Source organism: Engraulis encrasicolus, chromosome 3 (assembly GCF_034702125.1).
Source record: "Engraulis encrasicolus isolate BLACKSEA-1 chromosome 3, IST_EnEncr_1.0, whole genome shotgun sequence".
NCBI classification, from domain to species: Eukaryota; Metazoa; Chordata; class Actinopteri; order Clupeiformes; family Engraulidae; genus Engraulis; species Engraulis encrasicolus.
In genome coordinates, this window is record NC_085859.1 from 789,699 (window position 1) to 812,309 (window position 22,611).

The 22,611-nt window shown below is 43.8% G+C and overlaps 1 protein-coding gene across 1 annotated transcript; it reads right to left on the reverse strand.

Moving 5' to 3' along the window:
- Positions 1–637: 637 nt before the first annotated feature.
- Positions 638–18,533, reverse strand: LOC134446440 (stonustoxin subunit beta-like). The gene is made up of 3 exons (XM_063195807.1): positions 18,125–18,533; positions 3,609–3,671; positions 638–1,167 (listed from the first exon to the last, which is right to left on the reverse strand). The coding sequence occupies exons 1-3, from the start codon at positions 18,531–18,533 to the stop codon at positions 638–640; spliced, it is 1,002 nt and encodes a 333-aa protein (XP_063051877.1).
- Between the last annotated feature and the right edge of the window lie 4,078 nt (positions 18,534–22,611).

The window sequence follows — 22,611 nt, forward strand, 5'->3', positions numbered from 1 at the left end:
TAATGTTTTAAATGTTTTTTGACTCTAATTCATTTCCTTCTTTCTTCCCTGTCTTCCTTTCATTTACATTTGTTAACTTTGTGAAGCACATTGAGTTGCACCTGTGTATGAAATGCGCTATATAAATAAACTTGCCTTGCCTTGCCTTGCCTTGTGTAGACATTACATTACATTACACTACATTACATTACACAACATTACATTACACTACATTACATTACACTACACTACACTAAACTACATTACACTACATTGCACTACATTACATTACACTACATCACATTACACTACACTACACTACACTACACTACACTATACTACACTACATTACATTACACTACATTACATCACATTACAGTACAGTACATCCCACTATCATCTGATACACACACCACCCCCTCACACAAGTAGAACACTTACACTCAATGTAATGCAATAAAACAAGCCTTCATTATGAATATAACGCGATAAAATAAGTAGATTATGAATATAACGCGAAATAAGTAGATTATGAATATAATGCTATAAGTACAATAAGTAAATAATGAGTTATTAGAGAGATTGTGTGTGTTTGCCCGTGCGTGTGTGTGTGTTGAATGACCCACAGGATCAGCCCTGTAGGGGCCTCACAGCAGCTTCACTGATGATCCACTGATGATCCAATCCCAATCCCAAACCCAGGGTAGAGTGTGTGTGTGAATGTGGTGTGGACTCTGTGCAGGAGGGTCATTGTGTCTCCAGAGATGCTGTAGAAGGCCAGAGTTCCTGCCCTGTGATCCACATACACTCCTATTCTGGAGCTGGCCACTAGAGGGAGTTCAGTCTGTTTCCTATTGTGATAGAAAGTGGATCTGGAGCTGGTGAGGAGCAGCATCCAGGACTGATCATTACATCCAAACCTACACTCACTACCCAGTCCTTTCCTGCTGATGCTTTTATATGACACTGTTATATCAACCCACCCACTCCACTCGACCTCCCAGTAGCAGCGTGCAGACACACCCTCTCTACACAGCACCTGACACCAACTATCAAATCTGTCTGGATGATCTGGATGATCAGGATATGACTGAGGGGCCCAAGGTCTACACTCCACCCTCCTGTTCCCCTCAGACAGATGGAGGACTTCATGTGCTGTGTTTGGATCCAGAGTGAAGTGACAGGAATCTGATGGAGGAGAAAACAGGACACAAAGGATTTACAAATATGTGTGTGTTTGTTCGCGCGCATGCTGCATGCTGGCAGGGATGTGTGTGTGTGTGTCTGTGTGTGTGTGCGTGCATGTGTGTGTGTGTGTGTGTGTGCATGTATGGGGAGGACTGTGTGTGTGTGTGTGTGCGTGTGTGCGTGCGTGTGTGTGCGTGTGTGACCAGATGAGGTTTGCTGAAATTAGTGACGTAATAGCCTAGCCTACATTGCAAGGATGCACGCCGACAGAAAGGTGTAAAAACCACAGACGGTGTTTTATGTTAGAATTGAAATAATATTTGGTAAAACCAGCCACAGACTGACAAAAGCAGCGTGACACAGTGAAATACAGATGTCATCTCAGCAGCAGCAACTTTATCATACACTGTGTCATCTTGTTTCTTAAAGAAAGAAGACACCAGCTCCTTTGTACTGTTGTGGCATTCGTAGCCTACCATGTAGTTCATGCTACTACTAGCATGCACTTTCACAACTGAAGAGAGCGAAGTAAAATTCCGCTGACCCCGATAAAATAGTCTCTCAACATGGCAAAATCCATGCAGTGCAAGGTTGGTTTAATTTCAAACTTCATTCTACTAAGACAAACATTTACACTTGCAGTCTGGCATAATAACGGTTTTGTTTTGAATGTTGATTAAACGGGATTAGACTATTTTCGGGGGCAGGCTACCAATAGCCGTTCACTTGCGCTAGCTTATCAACATGGACATGCGAATTCACAAGGACTGCATGGAATGTGAAAAAAACGTTCTGGACACATTGTTAACACCCTGGCTGACTCAGAAATGAGGTCTGGTGTCCAATATCCCGGAGGTACACTTTAAGGTTAGGGTTACTGTTAGGTTCAGGGACCTGGTTGGGGGATGGGTTAGGCCTAGGAACTGGGTTGGGGTTAGGGTTAGGAACTGGGTTGGGGTTAGGGTTGGGATTAGGGTTAGGGTTAGCGTTAGGGACTGGGTTGGAGGATAGGTTAGGGTTAGGATTAGGGGCAGGGTTGGGGGATGGGTCATCTGGGGAGTGGTTATGGTTAGGAGTGGGCGCAGGTCCAGGGTGTGGGTAGGCTTGCTCCTTAGGAGGAAGGTTGGGGTTAAGGTTAGGGATGGGTATGAGTAAGGGGATAGAGGAGGATTTTGGATTGGGATTAGGTAGAGAGTTGGGTGGGGGGTCATAGCTGGGAGAGGGTAGAGAGATGTGGTTGAGAGTAGACAGGCGTTGAGAGGAGGTAGAGTAGAGAGGGGGAGAGTTAGAGGCAGAACCTGTCATGGACATTTGTGGTGGTTGGTCTGTAGCACGTGTTGGTGTGTGTTGGTGTGTAGTTGATGTTGTGTGGGGGTGTGTGGTGGGTGTTGTGTGCACGTCTGTTGTGTCTGTGTGGAAGTGAGTATGAGCAAGTGCAGAGAGTGTGTCGTTTTTAATGGTGCGGAGGAAGCGCTTTGAGTAGTGGCGTCGGCGTAGTGCTTGGAAAAGTGTGGAGGTGGCTGTATTAAAATCTGAGGTGTGGGTGCAGATGCGGTGGAAGCGGATCAGTTGTGATTTAATTATTCCTTTACAGTAAATGTATGTTTTGGGTGGTAACTTGTTTTGTGTAGTAGTGCGTGTGAATCAGTGGGTTTGAAATATACTTTGGTGTGTAGAGCTTTATGTGTAGGGCAGTGATTCTCAAAGTGTGGTCCGGGGACCACCGCGACAGAGCTCAGGTGGTCCGCGGGCTGATTTTTATTTTTCCAAGACAAGCTAGCAGTAGGCTATAATTGTAACATTATTACAAAGCTAAATGTAGCTGAAGTCTTATTTTCACCACAACAAGACAGGCTTGTAAATGTGAATAAAAAGGAAGCGATCTGAATCGAAATTGGCCGTGTCAAATTACCACCCCTAGACTGCCAATTCAGTTGACAGGTGGTCCCTGAACATGATTGGGGAGACAAAGTGGTCCTCGGTCTGGAAAAGTTTGAGAATCACTGGTGTAGGGGATATAGGGGTGAGGAAGACAGTGGTGTCAAGAACATTTACTGTGTGGGGGTGAATTGTTGCTTTGAGTTTTATGGATGGGTGGTGTGAGTTAAGAATGTCTAGAAAATTATCAAAAAGATGGAGGGGGTGTGACCAGGCGCCGATAATGTCATCTAGGAAGCGGAAAAAGAAAAGTGGTTGATATGGACACTTACTCAATGCAGCTTTCTCCCACTCACTCATGAAGATGTTGGCGTATGATGGTGCGAATCTTTGACCCTTGGCAGTTCCATGTATTTGAAAGTATTTCTTTTATTGTCAAAGTCATTGTGGGTTAGACAGATGCTAATTTGTTGGAGAAGTATGTCATCAGGTTTATGTTCGTGTTTATGTTTGTGTGTGTGCATGCGTGCGTGCGTGCGTGCGTGTGTGTGTGTCCAACTCACATTGTAAGAAGTCCTCTCTGGTCACCGGTTCAGCAATAAGAGCATGGCCAACATCAAATTGGCCTAAATAAGTGCATCAACACCACAATATGAAAACATCACATGGCCTAAATAAGTGCATCAACACCACAATATGCTCCACATTCAATCAGAGCAGTGGATAGAGTGGGTCAATACGTCGAAAAAAACAGGTTTAGGAACATTTCATGCTGATTTTTCCCATTGGAGTTGTTTTATGTTCTGCAAACCCCATCGTCTTCAAATCCACCCGTTTCCATTTTTCTCTGAAGTGAGAAACACCCAAATTCCAAAATGGCGGATATGCGGTCATTTTGTTACACAATTTGACATATTTTAAGGAGGTGTTTTTAGACCCCTGAATACAAAACAATTGGTTTCCTTTTTTTTCTTCTTAATTTTTAATGACAAGATCCAAGATGGCTGACATTACATACAGCAAAAATTACATATTTGGTGTTTTAAGGTTTACAGTATAAAGCCATTGTTTTTGTCTTGTATTTGTAGTATTGACAATGGATACATGGGTGTTCGGTCAGCCATTACATGAACTATTCAACAATTATCGAAAATGATCACCATGGCGTCCAAAAGAACCATTAATTCGTCTGTATATAACCAGCTAACGAGTCTTACATATATCTGAGCTGGCCCTGATTCTTGAAAGTTTGGCAAAAACATGTCCCAGCAGTAAAATGCTAATTCTGTTGAAAATCAACTAAATTTTCACGAACAAAATAAATCCAGGTAATGGCCAAGGGGTCTGTTACACAAATACACAGTTGTTTGAAATATTCAAGTGTAATTGTATTACTTTTCATGGCTATAAACCTGTCCACACCCTGTAAAAACGCTTGTCCCAAGGACTGGCATCATCATTTCAATTGACTTAAAATACAAAAATCACTAACAGAATTGAACAATATCACCATGATGTGGAAGACCATATTAAAGTGGTTCTACACATAGGCCTTGAGCCAGGACCCAAAAATTGACCTCTCGCAATCGAACGGGTGGGCAAGTTCTAATCTGTTTTTTTGACTTCTTGGACATCTCAAGTAAACATTTTGGCATGATAACCATTGCAAACAGGTAGCTTTTTGGTAGTTATCATGTGTTGAAATGGTGCACCAGTAAAATGGAAATGTGAAAATCGGTATTGTGGTTCTTTACTATTATGTAGTTTGTTGACCACACAGGGTGCTTGAATTACCTCAGGGATGCTTTCCCTTCTATTAAGACCCTACAGGGGTTGTTAGACCACACTAATAGGCCTAATAGAATCACCTCAGCAATGTGTGAATGACAAAATGTGATAAAAAGGATAACATATGAAATCCGTTTTTTTTTTTTGTTTTTTTTTAACTTTTTTACTTTTACCCCCAACAGCAAAACAACACCAAAAAACATAATGAACAAACACATACTAACATGTGATAACCATATACTGTACATTAATATGGCATGATAACCATTGCAAAGAGGTAGTTAGTGAAAGATCATGCGTTGAAATGGTGGACCAGTAAAACGGAAATGTGAAAACTCTATTGTTGTTCTTTGTTATTATGCAGTTTGTTGACCACACAGGGTGCTTACATTTCCTCAGAGATGCTTTCCCTTCAATCAAGACTCCAAAAAGGTTGTTAGACCATACCAATAGACCTAATAGAATCACCTAAGCTATATGTGAATGAGAAAATGTGATAAAAATGACATATGAAATCGTTTTTTTTTTTTTAAATTAAACTTGTCCTGCAATAGCAAGAATAACATGAACAAACACCATGAACAAATACACATTAAGCATATTAAAATAAGCTAAAGAGCATTATTTCAGTCCTCAAGATCTGACTCAGTCCAGTAAGCATCTGTAAATATGTCACCATGATGATCCTCTTCATGCTGATATACGCATGTCTTAAGTTTTTAGAGGGTTGTGCATTTTGAGCTACTTCTCAGACATTGGCAATCCTGCAGTTTACATTGATGGCTGCACTTGCAAGACATCAGTTGTAGCACTGCCTCAGGGGCTGGAGATTGCCGCATTCACTGTATAGTGAGCTGGTCATTTTCATAGTTGGCCCAGCCATGGTCAAGTGTTCTTGGGATTTGTGGATGCTGCTGAAGACTTGCTCTCAAGATGCCAGCCTGATAGTTGGCAAACATAGCATGCATGAGGAGGCAGTCCTCACATGGTGGAAGTTGGCTTGATTCACACTCTCCATGCTGAGTGCAGAAAAGCTGGTAGCGGGTTGTATGTATGTTCTACGTATTTGTCGATGCTATGTAGAGTTGGCACCTAAATGCTTCATGAATACATCCATGGACAGCTCCAAGTCCTGTCCCAGCTTATGAAAAACTATTTGAAAGAGCTCTGATCTCATCGTGAGCTTTAAGGCTCTGAGCTTTCCACGGCCTGCACTGTCCTTTTGTGTTTTTATATTGTGTTTTTATTTATATTTACTTTACATTATTTTTCTTTTGTAGCCCTAGCCTCTTCCCCCTTACATTCGAAAAATTCGCACTGGGTACAAGTAGTTCAAGAAAACTGTCACGTGGTGTACCCTGGCTGTCATATGGTGCACCTCGACCGGCTGGCTTTCAGGTTGTAACGCAGTCCCTCTGTTATAACCTTATTGTCACCAAATGGTAATGGCCAAGTCTTAATCGGTTACCTAAGACTTCCTGCATTGTTAGCAATGTTGTTATAACGTAGTTGAGCGTTTTCAGTAAAGAGTGAATTGGCCTGACGCCAGGCCCATTAGCAGAAGGAGGCCATCAGAGGTGGAAATAATACTAAAAAATTTAATTAAGTAAAAACAGTAAAATACCATTACTTGGTTCAAATTCTACTCAAAGTAGAAGTAAAATTACCTCTTTAAAAGTGTACTTGAGTAAAAGTTAAAAAAAAAAACTTTAAAAATGTAATTTGAGTAGAAGTTAGTTACTTTCAGTTTGTCTTTCTATCGCTTTCCTTAAATAGCACCCTTCGTGACCTCTGTCTATCTCTACACATGCCATCTTCCAAAAACCTGGCTTCGATCGTGACAACAAAATTCTGTGTGCCCTGTTGTGGCAAAGTTGCAGGCCGAGGGTCAGCTCATTGATACAACAGCCCATTACTCTGAATTTAGGGGTCTGGATTTCATTGTGTTTGGGTCTGGGACCTTCAATTTCAAAGGCGGGGAAGTCTACCAAAGGAAATAGTCTGGTGGATTTAATTTAATTCCCAGTTGTGAGATTAAATTCATGAATAAGTTTTGTTAATAAATAATAAGTCTTGTATATCTTCTAAAAAACAGTTTTCAGGCTGCGTTGCTACTCCCTCAGATCTAGTCCCTGGTGTGTGCTCTACTATTCTCAGCCAGTTGCTTGCAACTCTATTGTGTACCGTCTATGGGCTGTCGGACTAATGGTATTGGGCCAGCGGGCCCTAGAGTCATCCAATAGATTAGTCCAAAATAGATAATTTATGGTAAATGGTAATAACACACAATTTCCCTTCATGTCTGACAGATGTTCCCCTTTATTTCAATTTTGCCTTCCTCAGTACTCAGTACTTGGGCCAAATTGTAATTTGAGTAAAAATAAAATCACCCATTTTAATAACTACTTTGGAAATTACAAGTTACTCATCAAAGTACTCAATTACAGTAATTTCAGCAAATGCAATTACTGTAGGTTAAAGAACTTAAGTATGAGGCGGCCCCTTGTCAGTATATCAGGAATATACACATCACCACTAAAAGTGTATATAGGCCTTTTTCCTCACACATGTGTTATGTTCAAGCATGCATGTACAAGAAAAGGTATTGTATAAACTTGAATTGATGTCTATCCCTGCTATTGTCTAAAGGGTGCCTCATACTTAAGTACTACTTATTACTACTTAAGTGTTTTTGGGAAACTCAGACGATATTACAAGAGTTACCAGCAGGGACAGCCATATGAAGGTAGATATTTGAGCAGAAGGAGACAAATGCAAGCAGAATCATAGTCAACTCCATCTGTCAGGCACAGACACACAGCCACTGCCACACCAACACGCATGCACATTATGTGTTTTCTCTGGGTTTCTGGTAATGTGTGGAATGATCAAAATTTGAGAATAGCATAACATATGAATCTAGAAACCACCACTTATTTTCACATAGTAAATGTACTTTAATTACCAGACACTGAAGCAGTAACTGTAAGGGAATGCAACTCTTCAATTTTTTGATTGTTAATAATGTAATCGTGAAACATGTAATCTGTTATTCCCCATTACTGGCCTGCTCTCTGGACTCTTCATACAGTATGTTGCTTGGAGGGTGGGGTGATCCCAGTGCAGAGCGGGTCAGTCTGTTGATCCCAAATCACTTTACTTTTACTGTTGGTTTTCCAAACCCAAGTGATTGTATCATAGGCATGCACAGATCTAGGAACGGACTTGGTGGTGCTAAAGCATCTGCCCCTTCGCAGTATTGGACGGAAAAAAGGCCCTTTTTGAAAGTTCTTGTTATTTTGTCACAATGTGTTCCATATTGGCACGATCATCTACGAGATCAAAAGCATGTGACAATTCCCATTGATATAATATAGTATAATACAAGGGTGGGGAATCTAACTTATGTCTCAAGGGCCGTTTACGGCCCCTGATGTAATTTTAATCTTATGCAGTTTCACATGGAATTTGACATGCTTTGTAAAGAACTCTTAGAAATTGAATTTGCAATACAATTAAGTTATGTTTTCAGGGGACCTAGGGGTCTGTTGTGAAGGTGCCCACCTTCAATATAGGCCTAAACTGCAGGGGGAAATCCTGATTTGTGTTCATAGTGCAGCCTTTTATAACATTTGAAGTGGCCCACGAATGAAAACGGCTCCCCCACTCCTGTTCTAACCTAGCAAGGAAACTCCACATGCCCCCCGCCCCCACCTTGAGCACCTGCCCCCAAAAATGTCTGTGCATGGCACCGGATTGTATAGTGTAGTACACTCTCAACAACAGCATGGTACAAAAAGTGACTTTATCCTCTCCAAACACCCTTAGTCAATGTAAAAAGTGTAGTCTCTGCTTTATCCAATAGGTCTTTGTCTACATATCAAATTCGAGTGTGTATGTAAATTAGTTCACATTTAAGTACATTACACTTTGTTTGGATAATGAAAGATAACTTTTAAGGAAACTTGTAATACAAAACCCACCTGTATTGTAATGTACTGGGAAAATTGTGTGGTGATGCATAGAAGTTTTTTTTTTCACTCTTGAGAAATAAACCCTCATTTTAAATGAAAAGTCAGTGAAAATGGGGGCCTGAACTAAATTAAGTGGGAAATATGTGTAACGTGCCCTTTGAACTATCTAAGAAGTTTGTACAACAACTTTTCCTATAAATATATTTACCTCACAGTCATTTTTATATTCAATTTATCAAGATATTAGCAAATTAGCCTAGGCGTTTTTAGTGTAAAATGGTTCAAATAAGAAATGCATGATAAATATGATAAAGCTACTGTTCTGCAAAGGTTATCATACCAATTCATAAACTGGACATATATAGCAATAATAAAATACCAACAAGACTTTGCCCACCCTTTCGATTGCGATCGGTGGTCTGGCTCATGGACTAAGATGTGCACATAGTGCATGTAAAACAATATTCACAATTATTTTCTGATTGCTCAAAATGTGTCCAGCATATTGGTCACCACCGTCAGATTTTTTCTAAAAGACAATAAAATCAGGTATGCACAAGGTAATTTTCATTACTGAGGACCCCTTTTCAAACCTTTAGCTCTACTGCATACTTCACCATCACTGAAGCTCCTGTAAATTTACCATTTTGTCCTCAATTTGTTAATTTGTTTGGACACTGGTACTGTCCCAACCATAAACTGTCAACACCGTCGGGGGTTTTAATGGTATTATATTACATTAATGTTAATTAATATATACTTTCTCAGAAAAGGTATGAAGCACCCAAGAAACAGAGTGAAAATGAAATGGCTAATGTGAACAAACAATGCATAATATGTAAACGAGTGTTTTTTTGTCTCACACCGTCAGATGTCACCACCGTCAGATTTTGTTCCGCTCATTATCTTGTTCCATATTTTACTAAATTGTGCTGGTTAATGAAATATTACTAGGCATGTTAGTAATAATTGTGATCCAAAATGATACTCTAGCCACCACTGAGGTGCATTTGGAGGTTTTTTTTGTCAGAAAACCTGACGGTGGTGACATGTGATGGAGCTCACCAAAAAACACATGTTTTACGTGTTTTTGACATGTTTTAAGAATATGCATACAATAAGTATCTACAGTTATGTTGAATTGTTAAAGTAATTCACTTTAATACAGTAAACATATGTTTTTACTTCTAATTCTGTCTGCCGCTGTTGACAAAACAAGAAAGAGCCCATTTTATGAAAAATGTTAAACATGGGGAGCTTGGCCAATATATTCACTGCACAGCCAAGACCTACATCTATGATAATACACCTCTAAATTTTGGATTTGAACAACTTAAAACCCGTTTTTGCCACATTTTCAAGAACCAGTGGTTCTACTTCCTAGAGAATCTAACTAATGAAGAAAAAACACATGCACTAACATACTGTGCACACACAACAATAAAGTGTTTATGCAAGATGCCATTGACTTGAGAGGGCTATTTATTTTGCTAAATGCAGGTACTAATTAGGCCACTTTCACCACTCTCAGATTACTGTCACCACCGTCAGTTCTTAAGTCACCACCGTAAGAAGGAGTTTTGGACATTTTAATGAATGTGCTTATAACATTTTCCTGTTGCTAAATTATCAAAGTAATAGCCAATTTAAGCCTACACGAATATTTGTGAAATTACAAAAAAAATGTTTGTTCTATTTAGGCGTTAAGTAAGCATCGTATGACGGTACATATTTTAAAATTAGAACACATGAAACAGTACTAAAATAGAACAAAAGTGAATTTTCAACATTTAAAGGCATATGTGTGAACCAAAAAATACAAATAATCACTTAAAAACTCCAGACACATATGCATACCAAATCAATACAATTTTAATTACTTTTAATTGTGTCTGACGGTGTTGACAAAAAACAAGGTATGAAGCCTGATTTCTGAAAAAAATACAAAATGGGGAGATAGGCCTTGTGCATTTCTGAAAAGCCAAGACCTTAGTCTCCGAGGATATACCGTATAATTTTCTAAATTCACTTTGTTTTTTTCTGTCAACATTACAACCTGTTTTAGCCACTTTCTCAAGAATACCTGACGCCAGTCACGGCGCCAGAATTTCTGTTTCGGATGAGCCAGACAATTTTTGGATGGCACTTCAGTCATTGTCACATAGCCTACAACATAATGGCACAGAAACCATAGAAACCTAATGGAACAAACAAGAAGTCACCTTGTAGATAGACAGTGTTGTGGCAGGGCAACACGTGCATGAAGGGCAATGAATGCATAAAGAGCAAGCATACACCAGCATTTTCTGTGAGGACATGCAATCTAGTTATTGTGATAACTAGTCCCTACAGTTCATTTTATGAAAATTTACGAAGAAAGACCTGGGCAAATATATCCATTTAGTAGGCTCATGAAATAGGCTAATCAAATGTTTAGTTGTTTAACCTGGCCTATCTCACATGAGAGTATGCCTATATGGCCCAATCAGATTTTTTTGACCCTACCATGAAAATCATGATCTGCATTGCCAATCACAAATAAAGAAATGTTTAATCTTTCCATCACTTTTAAAATCTAACCAAGGGTGCTCCAAGTGCAAAACCAACTATTGACTCATAAAACAATAGGCCTAGTCCAGAAACTCAAGGCTGAAAAACGGCACAGTGGGGGGTTTGGTGGGATGTGACATTGGTAAGCAAGAACTCTGTAACCAAGCCAAGGGGGGTCTCCCCGACGAGATTTTTTTTCGTATTGCATCCATCACGCACTTGAAAATACAATCCATATGTTTATGTTGGTAATACCGCAGCAGACATGAATGGGCTAGCCTACTGTAGCGACGAAGGATCACTGAACAACCACCTACGTTACTCCGTGGTTGACAACTGTGTCAATTATAGGGGACCAATATCCCGGTGCCCTTACCTTGCGTTGTCTTGACCGCAGAATATATCCCAGAATGTATCCCAATATCTCACTGTAATCCACACGTTTCCACAATCATGGTTGAAATCAAAAATTTCAATGTGTTCACATATAGTAATAGCAAGAAATTGGGACTATTGTGCTACAATTTAGCAATCCCACTCAGCGCACTTGTGTGACTCGTGTTATCCGACCGAAATATAGGTCATATGCATTGCACATTGTTCATTCGTTTCTTCTTGCGTTTGTCCACATCCAAAACAGTTCCGTGTCGAGAAAAGGTAGCCTGGGAACTCCCATACTGCCTTTAGTTCTACACAATCGTTTCGATCTGAAAGACAGTCTGGTGAGGATGACTCATAAGATCAGTGTTTAAATTGGCTTTTGGGAGGTGGGGGAGCCCTCGCGGTCAAAATAGCTTTAAAAAAAATAAAATAAATTTTTTTAACATCGCCCCATCAGGCAAATACATGTATTCTATGAAGTCATTGCCCATAATTAATATCATACATTAATCAATGTATTACTCAGTTATGAGAAAAACAGCAAGGTACCGTCATTCCCTCTTCACTGTATTGGGTTGCTAAAAAATAGGAACAGTTAGACCAGTATCACACCTGATGCATTTATGTAGCCTACTTTTTAATATTCTCTCCTGTCAGTTGGCAACAGTATGCTATTGGACTGTCAGTACAGGGGCAAAAAAGTTTTAATTCTGACCACCATCACTGCACCATCAAGCTACAAAGGTGTAGACCTAAGACTATTAAGAACTCATATTATTTGATGTGAATAACCATTTGTTTTAAAAGATCATATGATTGATTTAAATTCTCCTATAATGTCATGGGTTTAGCATGCATTTATTAGCACGTTTTATGCCTAATAAGTAACAAAGTTAAAAGAATAAAAATGCATGCTTAGGCTATGCTGTTCTATTACAGTGCGTGAAAGTGTGCACTGTCACTTTAAATCAGGCGGAGTCTGCAGAGAATCTTCTCACTCGGACACGTCTTTTCTTTACAGATTGCCCCTTTGGCTGACTGATTATATGGGGCGTTCTTAGTAGTATAGTTAGTTCCGCTATCTCGCTCCGTGCATATGCTTTAATTACACTTCAGTCGCATTAAGTAAATGCTTTTTTGCAAAGCAATAACTTTGGCAAAAGGCGGCAATAGATTGGAACTTGCTGCAGCAATTCTAGCGCGAGAGAGACGGTGCACTGCTCTACACGCAACGCTAGGATGGACACGCAGGAATCCCTGTCATTTGCTTACTGTCTAAAAACTTTTAATACGTTCCTGGCATGTTTAAGCCCACATAAAAGTAACCTGCAACCAAATGGCTACACATTCTGCCAGAACAATGGACGGAAATCCCAAAATGTGATTTTCTCACATTAACAAACTGCTGTTAAAGTAGGCAGACACCACGCTATTCTGCATGACTGTTTGGTTAACTTTGCCTGAAAGCTAGCCGATATCAAATGAAATGACAGCTTACTTCCGTTTTGTAAAAAGCATTGTATCTAGCCTACTAACTTTGCACATTGAACATGAAAGCATGGAGTACAGGCTTGAAGTAGTGACATACTCGAAGCGGAGTAGTTCTAGCTGTGAGAAAGAGCAAGCGCTCCGGAGTCGGACCGCTCAACTGTTGCAAAGTTGCAACGTTGCTACAAACTGAAATTGTGGTGTCTCGCAGCGCATGTGCAGAATGCAGATGCATAATAACTGAAATAATGCGGGAGTCCCTTAATCTTATTTTATGTTGCTATCATTGGAAAACTTTCATAAAAATATGATATTTCAAGAAGAGGTGAAAATATATGAACTGTGTATACACTGAGGGTGGGGCAGCAGGAGCGCAGCTCCGTTTGGCTGTCCCTCCGAGGTGAGGAGGCGGAGCTGCGCTCCGGAGGGCTCCGCCCCAATTTAAACCCTGCATAAGATCATGGGCACTGTGTCATAATGGCCAAGCATTCCGACCTTAAAAGTTTCTCTGCCCAATCAGAGAGCAGGGCAGTGTGTCATAATAGCCAAGTATTCTCTCCCCTATGGAATTTACAATAGGCAACTCCCCAGACCTAATCTCACTTGTGATTAGGTCTGGTGTTAACCAGGCAAGAGAAAAGGTGCGTTATTGAACAATCGACGTTTGCCCAGTGCTTGTTACAGCACGTGCTTCATAGACGTTTTTGAAAACATAGCACTGCAAATGAAGCATCTCGCTGTCTGTGCGATGTCAACTGGCCTGGGACAGTTTGGTTGCAGTACAGAGAGTAATGTGTCGTCTTCAAAATTAACTTTTATTAGGCCTATAAAAGCAACTGTCTTGCCAAAAATGTAATATAAACTGGCGTCTGCGCAACATCCAGTGAGAGAGATTATGTCGCTTAATTTTCAGTTTGTATTTGCGTTGGATTTGACGCTTAAACAAATTGGAAGGGGGGCCCCCTCGAAATTTGTCGTTGCACTTTTCGGCAAATGACATTTTCACACTGTCGCTGATGCAAACCTATTGGAATTGGCCCCCCCTCGAGCAGGGGGTATTAGGGAGGCGCTGTTGCTTTGGCGTCAGCCTCAGCAAATTGTGCACAAGCGGGGTTAAGTGGCAGGGCATGCAATTTGATCACACACTTGGTAGTAGCCAAAGTGACGCGTAAGGCAGTTTTACTATGACTGGAAAAAATGCACTTTTCGTACATGAAAATGGGGATCTTCTTCATAGTCTGCCATTTTGAATTTCCACAAATAGCCATTTTTAGCTGCAAAAATGACTGCACTTGGACCAGACAAAAACATAATTGTTTATTACTTAGTGAACTTTCATGTAAAGATCAAATTTGGCAATAGGCAGCCCAGTTTCAACGAGCAGCATAGTTGCAGTACCTTTTTTGACCATTTCCTGCACAGTGTCCCTTTAACAACTATTCAAGTCAAGTAGTCAAGTAGGTTTTTATTGTCGATTTCTTTACATGCACTGGTCATACAAAGAATTTGAAATTACATCTCTTGCTTTCCCATGCAGACATAGACTAATCTAGGTAAGGACATAGACAGTATAGACATAGACAGTACTTATACATGGACATAAGACAGTATGGACATAGACAGTGCTCATACAGACATTTACAGTGCAAGACTGGACAACAGAAGACTTGTAGAGAACATACATTAGGAGTAGGTAATTGTTGTGCTTTTCCTAAAAGTCCTTTATACCGTTCTTACATAGTAATAGTAGCATTTTGAAGAAAAATAAATATTAAAATAGGTCTATCAAGTACACCAGCAGCAGTGTGTGTGTGTGTGTGTGTGTGTGAGAGAGTTGTGTGTATGTTTGAGTTTAGTGCAGAAAGTGCAGTGTGCTTGTGTGTGTGTGTGTGTGTGTGTGTGTGTGTGTGTGTGTGTGTGTGTGTGTGTGTGTGTGTGTGTGTGTGTGTGTGTGTGTGTGTGTGTGTGTGTGTGTGTGTGTGTGTGTGCGCGCGCATGTTTTGAGTTAGTGCAGGTTGAAAGTTCAGTCACAAATATAGTAGTGCAGGTGGAATGTTCAGTCGCAGATATGGTGGTGGGGCTGAGGGGGGGGGGGGGTTGTCAGTGGCCTTGCTGGCTAGAGGCTGACAGTGGAGGGAGAGTGGGTTGAGTGTTCAGTATCTTGATTGCTTGGTGCATTGAGCTGCTTACCAGCCTGGTGGTACGGGAACGGAGGCGCCTGTACCTCTTTCCAGAGGGCAGGAGGCTGAACAGTTTGTGTGCAGGGTGGCTTGTGTCTTTGATGATAATCAGTGCTTTCCGGGTGAGGGTTGTGGTGTAAATGTCCTGCAGGGAGGGGAGTGGTACTCCAATGATCTTCTTCGCTGTGTTCACAACACGCTGGAGTGTCTTCTTGTTTTTCTCCGTGCAGCTTCCTCCCCACACTGTGATGCAGTTGGACACGACGCTCTCTATGGTTCCTCTGTTGAATGTTGTCATGATGGAGGGTGTAGCACTTGCCTTCTTTAGTTTGCGCAAGAAGTAGAGACGCTGCTGGGCCTTCTTCGCCAGTGATGTAGTGTTGGTGGTCCAAGAGAGGTCGTCGCTGATGTGCACTCCAAGGAACTTGGTGCTGCTCACTCTCTCCACAGCATCGCCGTCAATGTTCAGTGGTGGCAGTTGTTTTTGGACCCTTTGGAAGTTGACAACAATCTCCTTGGTCTTTGACAACCCCCCCCCCATCCCCCACCACCATATCTGCGACTGAACATTCCACCTGCACTACTATACTTGTGACTGAACTTTCAACCTGCACTAACTCAAAACATGCACACACACACACACACACACACACACACACACACACACACACACACACACACACACACACACACACACACACACACACACAAGCACACTGCACTTTCTGCACTAAACCCAAACATACACACACTGACACACAATGACACACACACACACACACACACACACACACACACACAGACACATGAACACACACACAAGACGCACACCGCACCTTCTACCTGCACTAAACACACACACACACACACACACACACACACACACACACACACACACACACACACACACACACACACACACACACACACACACACTGCTGCTGGTGTACTTGACAGACCTTTTTAATATTTATTTTTCTTCAAAATGCTACTATTACCATGTCAGAACGCTACAACCCCCCCCCCCACCCCCCACCACCATATCTGCGACTGAACATTCCACCTGCACTACTATACTTGTGACTGAACTTTCAACCTGCACTAACTCAAAACATGCACACACACACACACACACACACACACACACACACACACACCACACACACACACACACACACACACACACACACACACACACACACACACAAGCACACTGCACTTTCTGCACTAAACCCAAACATACACACACTGACACACACGCACTCACAACACACACACACACACACACACACAACACACACACACACACACACACACACACACACACACACACACACACGAACACACACACAAGACGCACACCGCACCTTCTACCTGCACTAAACACATACAAACACACACACACACACACACACACACACACACACTGCTGCTGGTGTACTTGACAGACCTTTTTATATTTATTTTCTTCAAAATGCTACTATTACCATGTCAGAACGCTATAAAGGACTCTTTTTAGGAAAAGCACAAAAACACAACAAATACCTCTTAATGTATGTCCTCTACAAGTCTTCTGTTGTCCAGTCTTGCACTTTAAATGTCTGTATGAGCACTGTCTATGTCCATACTGTCTTAAGTCCATGTATAAGTACTGTCTATGTCTATACTGTCTATGTCCTTACCTTAATTAGTCTATGTCTGTATGGGAAAGCAAGAAATGTAATTTCAAATTCTTTGTATGACCAGTGCATGTAAAGAAATTGACAATAAAACCTACTTGACTTGACTTGACTATAAAGGACTTTTTTAGGAAAAGCACAAAAGCACAACAATACCTCTTAATGTCCCTTACAAGTCTTCTGTTGTCCAGTCTTGCACTTTAAATGTCTGTATGAGCACTGTCTATGTCCATACTGTCTTAAGTCCATGTATAAGTACTGTTTATGTCTATACTGTCTATGTCCTTACCTAGATTAGTCTATGTCTGTATGGGAAAGCAAGAAATGCAATTTCAAATTCTCTGTATGACCAGTGCATGTAAAGAAATTGACAATAAAACCTACTTGACTTGACTTGAAAGAGAGGTCGTCGCTGATGTGCACTCCAAGGAACTTGGTGCTGCTCACTCTCTCCACAGCATCGCAGTCGGTGGTCAGTGGTGGCAGTTGTTTTTGGACCCTCTGAAAGTTGACAACAATCTCCTTGGTCTATTGGGACACCCCTACCGCTACACAAATTGGAGGGGGAGGGGTAAGGGGTAAATTGAAATCTAACTTACATTACCTACATACAGTTGAGGACGATATTATTAGCCCCCCTCCTGAAATTAGACATTTGTCTTGATTTCTCAGTAAGAAATGTCGTTCCGTTTACGAAACGAAAGTTCGGGAGAAGCGTAATGAAATTTGACAGGTCTAAATTAACACCTGCTCTGTATTTCCTGCTCGTCTCTCATTTGTCCAGTTCCTTGCGCGCTAGTACAGGCACGCCTACCTATCCACCTGAACCTCATCCCCTTCAATTATCAACGCCGTATTTATTCCCCACTCACCTGCTCCTAGTCAGAAACTCGCTTTCTCGCTCGCAGGAATTTTCTTTCTCTCTCCAAAGCCACCAGGTTGGTCTCCACGCTTCGGGTTCCGACCCCCAGGACTGCATCCCTCCTTTCCAACCAGTCTCCTACTCGCCATCTCCATGGAAGACTTTCATACCCCAGACCTCGCGCATTTCTGCAGGCGCAGACGTTGCCCGAGCTCTCGGTCGGTGCCCTGTGCGGTTCTCCCTCTCGCCTTCTCAGCGGGAGCCAACGTCTCTTCACAAGCCTCTCCGGTTCTCCACCTGTTTGAGCGGGCCCGACGCCGGTTTCTGCTCCATGCAGCAAGCCCGTTTCGGTGCCTTCTCCGTCGCCCGCCTCCATCGCTTGAAGACCGCCAGTGTTCCACGCCAGATCGTGGACCTTCTCCATGCAAGGAGGACGCCACACTTCTCTCTCGGTTTCTGCCGCCTCGTTCTGACGCGCCCTCTGGCCAGGCCGCCTAACCAATGTCAACGATGTTCCACTTCTCTCTCGCTGGATGGATATCCCCTCTGCCCGAGATATCGCCCAACCCTGTCTCACGCCATTCATAGTGCCGTCACGGAAACGATCTATAAATTTGTGACGGAGCACCTTGCTACCGAGGCATGCAATGCTACAATACTAATTTTATTTGGCGTGCTTTGTCAAGGTTTTGGCTTGCCAGCTCCTTATGCCCTCTTTGCTATTTCTTTATTGCATTTATTCATATTATTTTCTACATTTTGTGGCCTTGCACAATTCCCATGTTTTGACTCCGCTTAATTTTCATGGTCTCCCTCATCTGCAGGTTAGCACCATGCTAACAACCCAACGGGGTTTAACTTTATTCATTTGCTGATCACACCATGCTGATGGCAGTGAGCGGGTTTTTGTCCTGCTTCTTATATCTACTCCCCCACTCCCCGTGGTCGCCCGTTGCCCTGGTCTCACGCCGCCAAAGCCGTCCGTCAGCTCTGGTGGCTGCTGGAAGGTAACCCTCTTCGCTGCCACTGCTGTTCCACTCCTCAGGGGCCGTGTCAGATTTGCTCTGGGCTCCTTGCCTCCGGGAGCCTCTTCGCTGGCCGCACCCCCCCTCCCGCTCATTGCGCGAGGCGGGCCTCTGCCTCCCACTTCCACGGCAGCGCTCGATGTACCTATAACTCAGGCGCCGTCCGCTGGCTCCTCCCCTCACGGCCGCAGAGTCGACGCCTCCTCTCCCTCTCCCTGGCTTAAGCCGTTTGCTCCCGCGGCAACGGCTGCCACGCCAGCGAGCGGCATTGCCACTCGCCAGCATTCTCAGCCAAACGCTCCGCCTCGTCCGTACCCGGACCCAATGCTCTTCTGGTGATGCCTTGGATCTCCCTGCACGATGAGGTTTCCTGATCTTCTGTCCCTCCACCTGCAACGTTTGCCGCACCTCTGACCATGGATCCACCGATTGACCATGGTCCGACTACCGGCGCCGCCATCCCCTTTATTGGATCTTTCAGTCCGCCGCTGCTAGCTCTAGCGCTCTGCATGCCGCAGGCAGCTGCAAACCTGCCGCCGCTACCCCTTCAGTCACCGCTGCTACTCTCTTTGCCACTTGATTCTCCTCTGCGTGATAGACTGCCTCGGTAGCCTGCTCCGCATCGATGGCGACGGTTGCTGGCTCACTCTTCTCCTGCCGCCTTGGCTTTGCTGACTCAGCCCCTGACACTGGCATCTCCGCTGAGGCGCCAGCACCAACTCGGCCACTCTCCGGATCCCAGCCGCCGCCCTCGATCCACTCGAGCGCCCAGGGTTCCGCCAGGCCATGAAAGCCGTTCGCCTACGCCTGACCGCTGAGGCCGCCGACCCCACGGTTCCAGTCGCTCCGACCGCCACCTTCCATCTCGCCGAGATTCCGCCCCCCTCCGTGGGTCCGTGCACTCCCCCGCTCTACACGGTAGCCACGCCATGCGGTTCTACTGCTACCACTTGCTCTACAGGCCACCGCCTGCTCTACATGCTCTGCTACTCTTTATACTACTGTTCGCTCTTCATGCCTCCGCTTGCGCTCCTGCTCTACGTGCCACCATCGGCCGCACTACACTCACTGCCGCCGCCCTCTAACCCACCCGCAAATGCCGCCTCTTCGCCGGCTGCTGCTCTCTCCAGTCCACCCAATGCCGCTGCCCCCTTTCAACCTGCAGCTGCATTTCTCCTGCCTACGTCTGCTGATCTCTGCGTTGCCCTCCTCGGATGGCCTCTTGCTGCCCATGCATTTGTTACCTCTACTTGGGCCCAGGCGGCATCAGATACCAACGTAAAGAATCAAGGCCGCCATCTTCGACATGGAGTGCAGCTAATGCACCACTCCTATCCCGATTCCTCCACCGCTTATTCTGGATGGCCGCAGGCCAATGTTCCCACTCGCCGCGGCCCATGGTCATGGTCACCACCGTGGCACGACATTTGTGCCTGATGCTCCATTCTCAGATGCGATTTCCATTAACTCGCCCGCCACATTGCCTCCAGACTCATGCCCCCGCATGACTTTGGACGCCGTAGCACTATGGACGTTACATTCCGGACAGTTGGGTGCCACTTCAGGATACTTCATCCTAGTCGTGCCACTCCATTCCCTCTTTTCCATCCAAGATGTTTCCATCTTTATTACGCACGCCAACGCCATCAGGAAAGACGGTGCTCCACGATCAACGCATTTTCTTCCATGGGTTGCTTTTGGTCCGCCCTGCGAATCTTGCTTGAATCCCGACATCACTCTCCCGTAAAGTGCCTGTTTACGGCAGAGATGATCTCCCCGACCGGCGGCACCTCTGACCCTGCGAGTCATTTTCACACCCGCACATTGCCCTTTTGCTAAAGGGCATGCGTAAGGCGGAAACGTCTGCCCCAGACAAATGGCTCCCCATCACGGCCGGGTTGCTCGCGGCCTGCCTGGCAGTCCTGAGACGCGGCTTTCTGTCCCCTCACCTGGACTTCACTTCGGCCACCATGTTCGTCCTAGCGTGTTTTGGGCTAGCTACTCAGACGCAGCGAATTCACCACTGGCAGCGCCTCATTTAACCCACTCGTCCATCCTCGAGTCTGTGACCTCCGCGTCATTGATGCCGACTCTATCCGATACATTGTCAAATTTAGCAAATCCGACCAGCTGGGTCAAAGCCATGCCGTTCTTATTTACAACGTGGCTTCCCATCTCCAGCCCTATCAGATCCTGTCCCGGTACATCGCTTATCCCGGAGCTGACAATCAGACACTTGGCCGTTGGTCCTCGGATGCCTACCAGCTGTACATCCGTTCTCATCCCTTTCGCGCTGAGGAAGGCTCAGATGGCGATCCGCTCGTGAATTCGCTCGCCGGGTCCTGGCTTTGGTTGCTGTTTGGGGTGCTTAGTTCCTCTCTTTTCTATTTTTCGTCATTGGCTTTTTTGGGGTGTCCGCTCAGACCTCGCACATATTCCGCGGGCGCGGGTATTGTCCGAGCTCTCAGTTGGAGCCCCATACTCCCGAGCCCACGCATCAGATTTTATCTATATCAGGTTTCGGGCTCGGCAGTAATTTCGCACCATGGCCAGCGACCTTGCCCAACACGCACATTTTTGCTATTCGCTTTTAACTCATGTTCCTCGAAGTGCAGTGGTCCAGCGACCCCGTAAAGCACTTTTCGCGACTTCTCGAGTGCAGTGGTCCAGCGACCCCGTTAAGCACTTTCATGATCGCTTCGCCGCGCGGACGATCACGAGAAGCCCGTTCTCCAGCGAGAACGAAGATGTATGCATACATAGGCTACTGAATTCTAATTTCAGATAGCGCACTTATGAATTACCATTATTCACCGTTTCTGTTATTCTGGAAACAAATACACTGATGGAGATAATGTTCAATGAGTTGAATTTGGATTTTTCTATTGTTACGATGAGTTTAAACAAAAAAGGGCAAAAATGACAAGGACAAAATGATTAGCCCCCTGATCATTAATAGTCAATATGGCGCCATTTATGAACCAAAACTGACAACAGGCTCTGATAAGTTGCTACCTAGGTTGGCTCGTGCCCCACTAGGGATTTTGGCCCATTTCTTCACTGCAAAGTGTTCTAGCTGGTCCAAATCGCATGGATGCTGAGCATAGACATTAACCACAGACTCTTAGTGGGATTGAGGACTGGACTATGAGCGGGTGATTCCAATATCATGGTTTTAGTGTCCTTGAAGAACCTCTGAACTAATCTAAATGTATGCTTTGGGTTACAATGTTGTTGGAAGACCCAGCAATCCAGATTCAGACCCAGACTCCCTGTGTCTGAGGCTGAATAACAGACTAAACGTGATGCCCTTCCACTATGTGTAACTGTGGAAACTGCTTAGCCTCATTAGACCAAAGAAGCATTGGACACCTGCCTAGATGATTGTTATTGACCTGGCCTCACCTGGAGGTTTTTTTCCCCCCAAGAAAGACAATTGTTAGGGCTTGTCATCATATTGGACTTTGGGGCCATCATCACAGAAGAACCCCTTTACTAAAGGCAGTGCATATCAGAGTGTTATTGAGCTTTGCCAGTGAACATTTGAAAGTCAAAAATGAGTTATGAACGTCTCTGCTTTCATCTGATGATATTCAATTGCACCTGCTTTGATGCATGAATTCTGCTTCTGTCAGGTGA